The sequence below is a fragment of the Parus major genome, chromosome 4 (genome assembly GCF_001522545.3).
Source record: "Parus major isolate Abel chromosome 4, Parus_major1.1, whole genome shotgun sequence".
In the NCBI taxonomy this organism is placed as follows: domain Eukaryota; kingdom Metazoa; phylum Chordata; class Aves; order Passeriformes; family Paridae; genus Parus; species Parus major.
This window is the reverse complement of record NC_031771.1, coordinates 25,794,759-25,807,400: the sequence shown is the minus strand read 5'-3', so window position 1 is coordinate 25,807,400 and position 12,642 is coordinate 25,794,759. Positions and strand designations below refer to the sequence as shown.

The window sequence follows — 12,642 nt, the reverse complement described above, 5'->3', positions numbered from 1 at the left end:
GCTTCCTTAAGCTTACGTTTATAAACTGCTTCAGTTTATACCAGGTTAAAATTCAATTGAACTGCATGGCTGAAGCAAGAAGTGAGAGGCATCTTTACATACATCCACCTCACAGCTGATAAAATTAAGTTTTGTAGCTATTAATGGGCTTCTGCAAAGCACAAGGCTATTCAAAGTTTTCCATTGACACTTGGTTTACACGTTTTTACAGCAGCTGTCCAAATGCTTTTCAGTAAGGTGAAGGATGGTATTATTCCTAAATGGGAACTGACAGTCTTGTAGGATATTTATAAAGATGCTCATTCTAATCTGCAGAGTATAATTTACAGGTCATTTCCCCCTAGCTGAGCTGTGTAATCATCAAGCAAGTATTATTGAATTATCACAGTAGTACACCATGTCAGAGGCTTTTTTTTGGATGGGTTAGTGTGCAGTAGACTTGAGGTCCGTTTGATAGAGCTTATTTGACAGGACCATGCCAGCACCTCTGCAGAGCAATTCTGTTCACTTGGCCAACAGCAACATTTTACACTAAAAGCTGGTACAATTTTCCATTATTCAGACTAAACCAAGCCTATTCAGATTAAAACAAGCTTTCCAAGTATAAAAATAATTAGATCATAGTAAGCAATTAATTACCATGTAGTAGAGGAGTAAATGCTGACATTAAAAATTTGCTTTTATCGTATAATTTGTCAGATTTTAGTGCTTTCTTCAATAAATTGAAGTACCGCAAACTGCATAAAACATACAAGATGGTCTGAATAGCTGCCTTTGTCAACCAAATTCTCTGAATGCCAAACTAAAATGAAATCCCAAGTGTTTACAGTGAAAGGATGTATATAACCAATCTGAATTGTATCAAAGGAAACAAAATATTTATAAATACCAAAGTGTGGCTCCTAATTATCTAGCACATGGTTTTGACTGCAAAATAAATACATATTCAAGACCTTCTGAAAAGGCTTTAACTTAGATTTCTACAGAAGTGCAGTAACTACGTAAAAGAATAAGGTAAATAAACACAGTCTACTAACAAAAACATCGAGACCAAAATAAGACAATACAGCCTCTAACAGACCAGTAAAAATTACTTCAGCAGGGTTATTCTGGATTCACTCTGGGATTTCAATGAGGTTTCAGCCGAGGAGAAAATTAGTCTTATTCGATTACTTAGACCCTTGTATAATCTGGCCCCAGAAGACCTTGTATTTTATTGATAGAGCTCAATGTTAGTTTTGAAAGTGCAGCAGGAAATAGCCAGTGAAATATCACAGAATCCAATGGCTCTGTACCATTCTCTGAACAGAACTATACCTTCTCATGAGTAATTTTTTCTTACATATCAAAATATAGGGGAGAACATACAGAGCTGCATAATTTCAAGTTGTAACTGACATGCCATCAAAAGTTACTAGTCTTAATTTAAGAACAGTTTCTGTCAGATAGTCCTAATTTTTCTAAATCCCAGACACTCACACCAGAAATAATAAAAGATGGTTTGGGCAAAAATTTAAATAATGGAAAAAAACCTACCAAAGTCACATTTTCTTTAGCTCTGTATCTTTACAGACAAACCATGTTATCCTGTTTTCAAATGAATTTGTGACCTTGCACAAAGACATGCTCTCCCCCCTGCTCCGCAAACAGTTTCATTGAATCACTCTTTTTGATGGCTCAAACAACTCCTATGTCAGGAGCAAGGGAGGTGACTCTTCTGTAGAAAGTACAATAACATCCAGATAACTGAAAAACAAGGCAGGGCTCACCAGCACAATCAGTTAACGCACATCCCCAGCTACATAATACAAATCTGGGCTCTGACTACCCATTCAGCAATGTGCAGCTTTGGAGATAGGAACACACTTGTCAATCGCTCATTACACGTGTAGGTGGGATAACCCACACAAAGTGACAAGACTAGGACAGATAAGGTATAAATTAGGCTACAAGAACATGCTATATTTAGGATACTTATCTTTGAGAAATGAAGTTAGGGAGTCATAAGCTTGAGAATGTTTGGGTTATTTAAGCACATCACAGTTAATCTGCTCCAAAAATAACCTTCACAGAGCTCACTGCGAAAAACAGGTTATTTCAAGCTAGCTAGCCTGCCCAATCAATTTGAAACTTCCTTAACTGGAAAAAAGCCTGAACTAGAGAACTCTTTCTTTCAACTCCATACTAGCTTCCCAAGATAAAACCAGAAAGATCACACCAAGAAAAATATATTGGTCTCCCCACCCCCTCACTTTTTCATAGAAACACATCTCCATCCTCAACAGTCTTGTACTGTTTCATTCACACAGTGAACTGTGTACATAGTAAGTATTTATAGGGAGACAATCTGCAAAAATTTTAAAAGGGCAGAGCTTACTACATGGTTCCATAAATGTTACAAACATTTCATGATCACACATAAACATATCTTAAAGTATTGAACCACATATTGAAACTCTAAACAATTTTTAATTAAATTCTACTTACTGAAATTCTTATGCTACTTTAACCAAAAGTTTTGTTTGATAGTCAGATGTTTTAAGTTGGGAGATGAGAAGAAAATCAAAGAAAGTAGGTAAGAGGTCTGTGTAGATGAATTGAGAGGTCCTAAAAGGTCTGAAACATGAAGAGACAGAAGTATAGAAAGGTGACCCAAGAGGAATAAGGAAAAGGTGCCCAAGTATGCAGAGAAAGGATTAGGAAAGCCAAACCCCAGCTGGAGCTGAAGAGCTTCAACAGTAAAAGAAAGACCATGAAAAATGCATGCTCACTGCTGAATGGGGATGGGCACCTGGTGACAAAGTACATTAAAGACATCACAGTACTCAATCACAGAATAGCTAGGATTGGAAGGAATCTTTGAGATACCTAGTTCCATCCCATTCTTGACTGGAACTGTCTTTGCAAAAACAATTAATGCTAGTCTGTCCCTTGCTGCACAGCAATTTTTTTTCCTCAGAACATACTTATTATAGAAAAACTAGAATATAGTACAAAAAGAACAGGTTTGTAAGTAGTCTGCATGCCCAAGCCATTCAAAGGCAGAGCCAGGAGCTCAACTCCCTCCCAATTTTTACATTAAGACTGAACCATGAGTAAGATTGGATGTGAGATGTTAAGACTAGTATGCCACATGAGGTCTAGACTGACTGACTGACTTCCTATCACCATGAATTATCAGAAGCAGCTGTTCCACACAAGTTAAATTCTAGAAACAAGATTTATAGAAACACCTTAGGAGAATGTACCAGTAATTATCATCATCTCTTCTTAGCATCCTTTAACCTTGCACTGATCTCTCTTCCTGATCAGGTATTTATACCATGCTCCATTACACACTGCATTTGAACTCAAGCCAGAATGAAGCAGAACAATCTGAACTGAATGACTGAATTAAAACTAAAATCTGCAGCCACAAGTAGACTTTATGACACCAAACCAACTTCAGTCAGTTAAAAAAAAAAAAAAAAAATCAAGATCCATTTAGTATTGTACTAAATGAAAGAATTTCTGTTTTAAAAACAGTCATGATACATCTGGCCTCTCATTTCGGCCCTTTCCAATTTTTTATTAACCTCAAGGTTAATTACAATATTAAGGCCCCAAATGGGAGATACAGTTTTCAAAGCCCACTCTTCCCCTTAGCATCAATGCTTTCAATGGCAACTAGAAATTATTTCAATGTGTGAAAGAGGTGTTGCAGCATAATTATCATAGTGCATAGACATATGTTCCAAAAGCAAAAAGGCAAAATATTTATTTTATATTATTAACATGAAGCACAGGATAGAAAGACTGAAAGAAAGAAAGAAAGAAAGAAGAGGTCAAATGTGCCTCAACTTACTTAATTCCTTTTGCTATAGAGTTTTGGTCTCACACTCTCTCTAGTGAGAGCCTTGTATCAGATCCACTAGATGGTGCAATCCATCTTCTCCATTAAAATCATTTGAAGGTTATACACAAGAAGTTAATTTTTAATGAGGAAGAAGTCAATTTTAATGCTAATCAAGAAAAGGTATATTATTGGAAGAACAAGGCACCAAACAGAATATCAGGGTTCAAGAAAGATCTAGGCTTTGAAAGTCACCTATGTTACCAGCCAACATCCCCATTTTCAAGAGAAGTATGATTTTATGCATTTTCAGAGCATAGAAACATATTTTCATCAAAGGAAAAAAGGAATCACAACAGCCATCTTTAAATTATTTAATATCAACAGGGAAGTAATCAACCCAATAGGACATCAGGAGATTTACTGACTGATAAGAATGGCTTTCAGAGGCATGAAAGTATTCAAAACAATCTAAGATTAGTTTTGAATACTTCAGAGATAAAATAGTACTCACTAAGACTAGAATCCATTCTGATATCTCCCTCATTATCCATAACCTTGACCTAAAACTGGTTAGGCTTTTCACTTCTAATTCCTAGTCTTGGTAAGGGATTAAGTCCAGATACAGAAATAGAAAAAATTACTGCCAGGTAAAGAGGTGAACTACCTCAGGACAGACTACAGCCTTGATCTGGATCACAGTCAAATTTTACTTCAACCCTCACCCAACTGCCAAGTGTTTGAGGTCTGCTAAATCATTGAAAAAGACTCTACATTGCTGATGACTTTCTTGGTGACTATTTACCATGAAGAATTCCATGTGCTACCAAAACAAATGGTGAACAAGAAAGCAGGGCACGCTGTTTCACTGTCCTCCAGAAAATGGAACAGCTGCAATGCTTTGTGCTTGGTAGGTTTTGTGAGATTTAGGAAACCTTACAAAAGTAATTTTTTAGTTTGCTTCTGCAAGTCTTTTGTGGATTTTTACACTCAGCTGTTCCTACATATCTCCACAAAAGAGGTGTTCTATTACAAAGCAATGAAGACTGTCAACTCATAAAATCACAGGACCATATGATGACCTGGGTTGGAAGGGATCTTAAAAATCATTTAGTTCTAACTCCCGTACTGATGGTCGGAACACATACCACTACACCAGGTTGCTCAAAGTCCCATCCAACTTAGCCTTGAACACTTTCAGGGATAGGGAATTGACATAATTGACATATTCTGCAACAGTTGGAAATGCAGCTTTTTTTTTAACCAAATAAATAAATAAATAAATAAAAATACATAATTCACTGACATTGGTGACACATTTTGCAAGGGATAAGCCCTAAAATTCAATGAAAAAATGGATTTTTTTCTTCAAAGTAACATAAATTGCACTCTAATATATCAGAAAACTGATACCAAACTCTACTTTAGGAAAATAACTCTACCACAAAATGGTAAGGAATTACAGATCAATAACATCTTTGCTAATACTAGCATAATATTTCTTGACTAAAAATTTCCCTTGTAGACATATTCCTTTAGAAAAACACTCATTTAGGAAAAAAGTGTTCATGGAAACATGTCTGCCATGATGAAATATCTAAAATGTCACTGCTTTTTTGATGATATGTGAATCTAGAACAACAGAAACATTTTGGTTTTTCATTACACTTAAGGATTTTAAGCATTTTCAGAAATACCTATATGTTGCTTAAGAAAGCATATAGAATGAAAAGAAGGAAAGTTAGTCTAGAAACATACTGAATTGCATGGAACTCACTACTGACAATATGTCTGATAGTATCTTTACACAGAAATTTCTGTAATACTTTTTCCCCATTATTCTTTTGTGCCAAGCTTGCAGACATCACTGACCTTATGGAGTGCAGGAGCCATTACTGGCACCAAAAATCCATTGTAAATGTAATTCACAAGCTGGTTGCGTATTAAGGGATGTGCCACCTAAGAGGGTGGGGGAGAGAAAGACACAGAACAGTTCCAGTGAGATTTCAAAGACAGGGCACAGAATGCCGCTACCAAAACCCTTTCCCATTTAACAAGACATTGGTTTGTCCTTCTCACCAGCATTTGATATGATCTGGGTTCTTAACAACTGTTTCTTCTACAAAGAAATACACACACCATGTTTAATTACATTACAGTAAGTCTGCCAAACTTAGAGACATGGCTTTTCAATCTTCCTGCACTAAGATGAATGGATGGATGGATAAGTGTATATAGCCACATATCAAAGCAAGATCTGAAATTCTAAATTCAGCTCCTGCAACCTTGTTGGGCTAACTTGAAGGTGGATTTGTTAACTTGTCCTTCTACAATAAAGAAAAGCAGAACAGCTGCTTTCCTATAGTTGAAGAGTAGGTTAACCAGAGCACTCTCTAGCTATGGGGTAAGAATACACTATTTACATGCCCTTCTCCCAGCCACTGTAAGACAAACAGAAATTAAAACAAAACCTGTATAATTTATTCAATGGGATGGTTAAGAGCTTTAAAACAAACAAACACCCCCAAAATATTATTAGAAGCCAAAAAACTTACTTTTATAATTAAATATTCATTTTGTCTTTGCAACGAAAACACATCAATTCATGTATATAAAAGCAAAATGAAATTCCATTCAGAAGCCTTCAAAGCCAATATACTATGTTTGAAGTTCACAGAGACTGGAGTGTCACAGCCTATATGTGGCCTCCAATATTCTCCAACCTGCAATTCTTACCAGACTTCCTTTAACTTGTAACTCTTAATTTGGGAAGAGGAAGAAAAAGAGTGGCCCTTCCTACACTGTGGTCCAGGGAAAAAGTAGTAAATGGAAAGAGGTCTTGGCTACACTGTTCCTTTTTAATCTCTGGCCAAAATTTTTGGGTGAACACGGACCAGTCCATGTGCAAAGTAAAAATTCCTACAGTAACTGATCTTTCAAGTTAGCTGAAAACTATACTATCAAGCAGCAGTCAGAAACTACTCTTTCTGCATATCAGATGATATGGTTAGCCATTTTGCATCTATTTGAACAGTATTTTTAAAATAATTCATTCTTTAATTTTTCTGCAGCGTCCTTTATATAATTTTTTTATAATAAAGGTAACAATTATGATCTCCTGCAAATGTAGATCTGTATAATAACTCTGGTTAGACACCAAAATTAATATTGTCTCCTCTTCATGTTTAAACATGCGTGCTAAAAATCTTGTATAGTACATTTGAACAATGACAGCTACTATTATTTTTGCTTGTTCAAGACTTTAATAGTCAATCAGTTCTTTTACTGTACTTAGCACGCATTGCACTGAAACATATCTTTTATTTAACAGTAAATGTGACTAAATTTTAAATCCTATCCAGCACAATTCAGTACAAATAATAAAAATCCACAGTTTCTGTAGAATTTTTATCCTGTTTTAATGGAATACTGGATTTGGGTTCTACTGAGTATTGAAGAAATACAATATATAAAGACAAGAATTTTATTTTACATTTAAATCTGAAAAAAACAATAAGGGAGCAAAGCACTAAAAATGAGCCTTGGATGAACAGAATAGACTCAAAACAAGCCAATCCAAAATGAAATTACACTTCTAAGAGGAGACCTAAATAATTCTGCTTGGAAGGCTTTTTTTATGTTGTACTCACCAAAAGACAAAACAGACTATTCTTGCTATTTTCTTTTGGACGCCATTACAAGAGCTTACACAGATACAGATATAAACCCTACATTTTCCCACATGTAAAGGCATTCAATTTACTTCTAGGATCAACAGTGGTAATAAAATGCAATAAACATTTTTTTTTCCTCCTAAATGGAGATGGTCCCAATTACATAATGTAATATCAAGCTTTCATTTGAAACATTTGGCACCTGAAAACCACAAATACATTAGTTCATCCTTATAACCAGCACAAGGTGGTGTTTACAAGCAGCTTGTTTTAGTCTAACTTTAATAGTTTATGCTATTAACAAAAATAAATAAACTCTATAACTTACAAACTTCTGCAGGAGATGTAACTTACTACTACTTCTAAAAAACAGTCTAACTCCATTCAATTACCTGTATCACAGCATTGCAAAATTCAAGGGAATTCATGAATTGTACAAGGGCTGGTGACAAAAGCCAGTCATCTTTCATCAGACAGTGCCATTCTTCTCCTTTTTCTTCCAGCTTTGTAGGCAAAGAGGAATAGAGGCCACTCAGTCCTGTTGCTAGCACCTGTATTTCAGAAACAGAAGAGGAAATAAGTTAACTTTCCAACTGTCCATCTGCCGGAATGGCAGTACCCCAAATGGTTTCTCCTATTAGTTTTAGTAATAAAAGAGAATGTTAAGATTAATTTAAATTCCTTTCAAAAAAGTCCTGTGGCAGAAAGACATAAATATTTTAAAAAGCCTACCATATAATATGCTTCTTTCAAGATCTGGTATTTAGGAGAAGGTGATGGAGAAAATAAGGTTATTGTGATTTTTTGTTTGTAATCCAAAGTTTTAATTTCTTTTAAAATTTTTCTAAACTTATTTTGTGCTTTCCTTCAGTCCCATTTAGAAACAGGCATCAGTGCAATTACCTGCAGCTTGTCTTGTGCTGCTGATTCAAATGTCACTGCTCAAACATGTATGAAGCCATTTCACTCAGAAACATGAAACATCAGAAATGGAGGGGGAAACTGCCCCATCAACAAAAATGAAGTTCAGCCCCACTTAGACCACAGATACACGTTGTCTTTGATTGCCAGGCACTTAAACTCAGCTAAATCCACTTTTAAAAAAGTAAATTTAACTGTTTATAATTTCCCTTTTTCCTTCCTTATTTATCTGAAGGAGGGAAGCAAAAAAAATTTTTTAAAAGTCTGAAATTGGTTATTATTTAAACCACGTTTCCAGTAATTTTAAGCCTCACAGATGATTCATGTAGAATGTATCACTGAAGACTGAGAGCATTTTTAGTTACAATTTAGAAAGCATATTTCCAAAAAGGTTTTTAAATTTTGCTGAATGTATCTAGAGTATTGTATTTTCAGCTGTACTTTTTAATTATTAAAGTATTCGAAGCCAGAAACTTTCAAAGTATTACTCAGGACTCTAATCTTTCTGAGATGATTTCATACAACTTCACAACAACTTTTTAAGATGATTCTCATTTTAATGGGAACATTATAACTCAGCCCGATGGAAGTTTTCATTCATCAGATTCTTCTTAGAATATTTCCTCTTACAAATGGCTACTTGACATCTACAGGGCTAGACTGCCAAAGCTCAGATTAAACTGCTCTTATCTGCTAGAAGACACTGGAAAACAAACAGCTGAAAATGTCCAGATCAAAGACCAAGGGTTCACAGAAGGTGATCAGGTTTTCATCATGCACAAGCACCAGCAATTGTAACTGCTAACCCATACAAAGGCTGTCTTTCTGAATACCTTTTATTCCTAATTCACACAATTTTGAATATGGATTTATTCTGGCATAGGTAAGCAAGGCAAATATTAAAGGGGAGGGAGAAAACTGTGGAAATTGACTGCTTTAGTACAGTGATATATGTGCAATTTTATATACATAGATAAAGGACAAAGCTGGACATACATTAAAAAATTGAGAAGTTAAAGCAATTGAGCAAAGCTTTATTCGTACAATCTCATTCTTCTCCAACCACAATCTCTTTGGGATTTTTTCCTTCTCACAGTAGAAGAGCTCAGAAAAAAGCTCTTATAGAACTACCTGTACCTAACCCACACAAACACTTATTCTCACAAACCCAAGGTTACAACAGTGAGAGGATTTGACATTTGTTTGTCTTGTGAACTTTTAATTAATGCACACTCAATTTTCCATTGTCTGCTTAAAATTGAAATGCTATTCATAAACACAAATGCACCCTCTCAGTATGCCATCTGATTCTCAGAGCTGTCCCATCCACATTTCTCCTTCATATGGGTATTAGCCCTTGAGCACAAGAAGCTGACCTTGAACAAAACACACTACTCTCCACTAAAAGGAGCCATGAACTCACAATCAATCAATGTCTGAATTCTTGAGTTTGTCAGACTTACTGAAGTAAGAAGTGACACATGCAGATGCTAAAATCTGTGAAGTTGAGGAAGCTCTTATTTTTGCTATGAAGTACAACAGAAATGGCTCTATGGAATTATGTTTCTTAAGCACTGAGACAGAGTAGGCACAGGAAGCAAGTTCATCTCTTTAGATAAAAAGTATTTTAAAATGTTCATGAAGTATAAGGTATAAATAGGGCTACCATCTGAAATTACCAGCAAAACAGATTTTTAATCAGTAATGAAGCATTAATGAAAAAAATAATCTGAAGGGGAAGGAAAAAAGCAAGATTTGTTTTATTTTTTGTTTTACACAAAGCAGTGTCCTTTTAAACTTCATCAAGAATTTATCATGTCAGCCCTACATTCTCTCATACTTTTACAAACATCTCCAGCTGTTTCTTTCTGACCACTGAATCATGAGTTTCTCTACAAACCAGTTTCTTTGATTAACTTACTTTCTCTTGACTCACAGAAGACACTGACAATATGATTTGTAATCCCAGGCAGATTATGAGATTATAATGTGTTGTTAATGCATAATCAATCGCTACCTGGACAATTACTTCCTTTTAATAATTCTCTCTCCTCCCACATCCATAGTCTGTCTTTCTATCTCTACGCAGCCGCAATTTTTTAAGGGCACTGCAGAGCCATTGCTCCTCCTGTTGTAACAGTTGCTTTCCTAAACTGCAACATATTTACAAAGTTTTGTGAGGGACTTTGAGATGTTACCCTGCTCAAAATTCATTTGAAACATTTTTCTTTCTTATTCCCATGCTGAACAGATAGTATCTTCAATCATATCCAGAAAACTTTCATGTCAAAACACGATAAAAATTATTTGGTGTAAACTAAGAAAACTTTACCAAATAGTTTGCCCACACATTTTGTGTTAAAAACATTTATAAGTGATGTATCCCACTGCAAACGGTCTCCTTCTTCTAGTTTTTTCATCCAAAGTTTTGAATACTGCAGATCTATGGACAATCCAGTTTTTAAAAAGCTGTTAACCAAAGACAAAAAACAGTAACAAGAAAACCTTCAAGTTCACCTTGGCACAGATCTAACACTGATCTGGGTACAAGAGGCAGCTAAGACTTATGGCCAGACCTCATCCTAGGGGTTGCCTACATTATGCAATAAGGCATGGTAAAGAAAATCCTACATGCCAATCTGTCCCCAGAAACAGAGATCACATCACATCAACACAGTGCCACCTAAAATGTCTCTGCAATCAACACAGGACTGCATTAGCTGTTTTGCAGAGTACCTGAGGCAACATTTGCACTGATTTCAGTGATACACAGCAATGTCACTGACACCTACAAAATACTCATTCAGAACAAAATCTGCTTTTCAGCTCATCAGAACTCAAAAAAGATACTGTGCTAGTAAGCTAAATATATGGCATTACATTGAAGGCTTATTATAGACTTAGGCCAACCTCATTATTGTTCAGAGAAGTCTGATTTTAGCGCATTTTGACAAGAAGCCTTCCTAATTGGAATGATTGTCGATCATGGCTCCCTGCTGTTGAAAGCTGGCTTTTATCTTCAATGTAATAAGGCTGGTTTTTTTTTTCTTTTTAACTAATTGGAAAATGTAATTACGGAAGTTATAGCATAGATCCAATAATGGTATCTGTCTTGGGGACAGTTTGAGAATCAATATCATATTCTTTGGCAGCACCTATTAAACAAGGTCATACTGGAGCCTCAAACTGATGCAATATTTACAACTGACAAAAGAAATCATTTAGAAGTTTTGTTGTGGAATTTGTAGGCCTCACCTACCCTGCAAATGTGCCCCCTACTGTTCAAAGCAATGTCAGAATACATGGAAACCTAAGGCTGGAGTAGCTGTTGAGCAGCATCAAGGATTCTAGTGCACTCTCTTCTACAGCTGTCTGCTTTAGTAGCCATGTAAGACTCTCCTCCAGTTCATTTTTGCAGGATTTATTAAATTAGAACACAAGCCATGCAGAATATAAAAGAATCCATTCAAAAACTGACCCACAAGAAAACTTCTGTACAGAATGATACTTGGGTTTGAACACACCCAGTGCAGATCTCAGACTAATAAGACATAAAGAAGCAGGTGTGGTTATTCCAGTCTGCTTTAACTTTAAAAACTGCAGTAGCACAGCTTTGTTAGTTAAATCAGATTACTTACTTAACAGCAAGGTAAGTTAAGGTTTTCTATTCATGTAGGAAGATCAATTTGCCAGGTGTAACAATGCAACAGTGCTACCAAGTTTCATAACAGAGAAAAACATAGCAAGATGGTGGTTAGCCTGAGACAGACATAGAAATACCCAATTTTGTGACAACGAGGAAATCTCCCTTTAAGCTTGCAAAATTTAAAACATTTCTGTAACACTCTCACTATTCTCACACTAATTTTTTGAACTGTTGAACTGATGTCAGCATGGGAAGCACAGACAGCTTAAGCTTGTGCTGGCACCTGAAACAATCACCTCAGGACGCCTTACCCCCCTTTCTCCCTTCAGCCCCAGAATCTTAAAGGTGCCTCACAGTGAGACAGAACAGATTTCCCTCCCACTATGTTCTGCTACAACTTCCATCGGTTTTCCAATCCAATTCGCTGTGTGACTGCAAAAACACTTGTGCTGGTCCAAAAGCACAAGACACTGGTCTGGAAACAGGAAGCAAGACTATGTTTGGCACCGCGGATGGTTTAAAACAGCATTACCATTTGTGAAATAGGTGTTAGCAGAAACAAATGTGTT

At 35.9% G+C, this 12,642-nt stretch overlaps 1 protein-coding gene across 6 annotated transcripts in view; it reads right to left on the bottom strand.

The window, feature by feature from the left end:
* Nucleotides 1-12,642, bottom strand: part of FAM160A1 (family with sequence similarity 160 member A1) — an 80,343-nt gene that overhangs the window by 19,764 nt on the left and 47,937 nt on the right. For all 6 annotated transcript variants that reach the window (XM_015624737.3, XM_015624738.3, XM_015624736.3 and 3 more), the window contains 2 exons: nucleotides 7,899-8,057; nucleotides 5,705-5,791 (listed from right to left, as the gene is read on the bottom strand). In XM_015624737.3, the coding sequence (XP_015480223.1) occupies nucleotides 5,705-5,791; nucleotides 7,899-8,057 (246 nt within the window). The remainder of the gene's footprint in view (nucleotides 1-5,704; nucleotides 5,792-7,898; nucleotides 8,058-12,642) is intronic.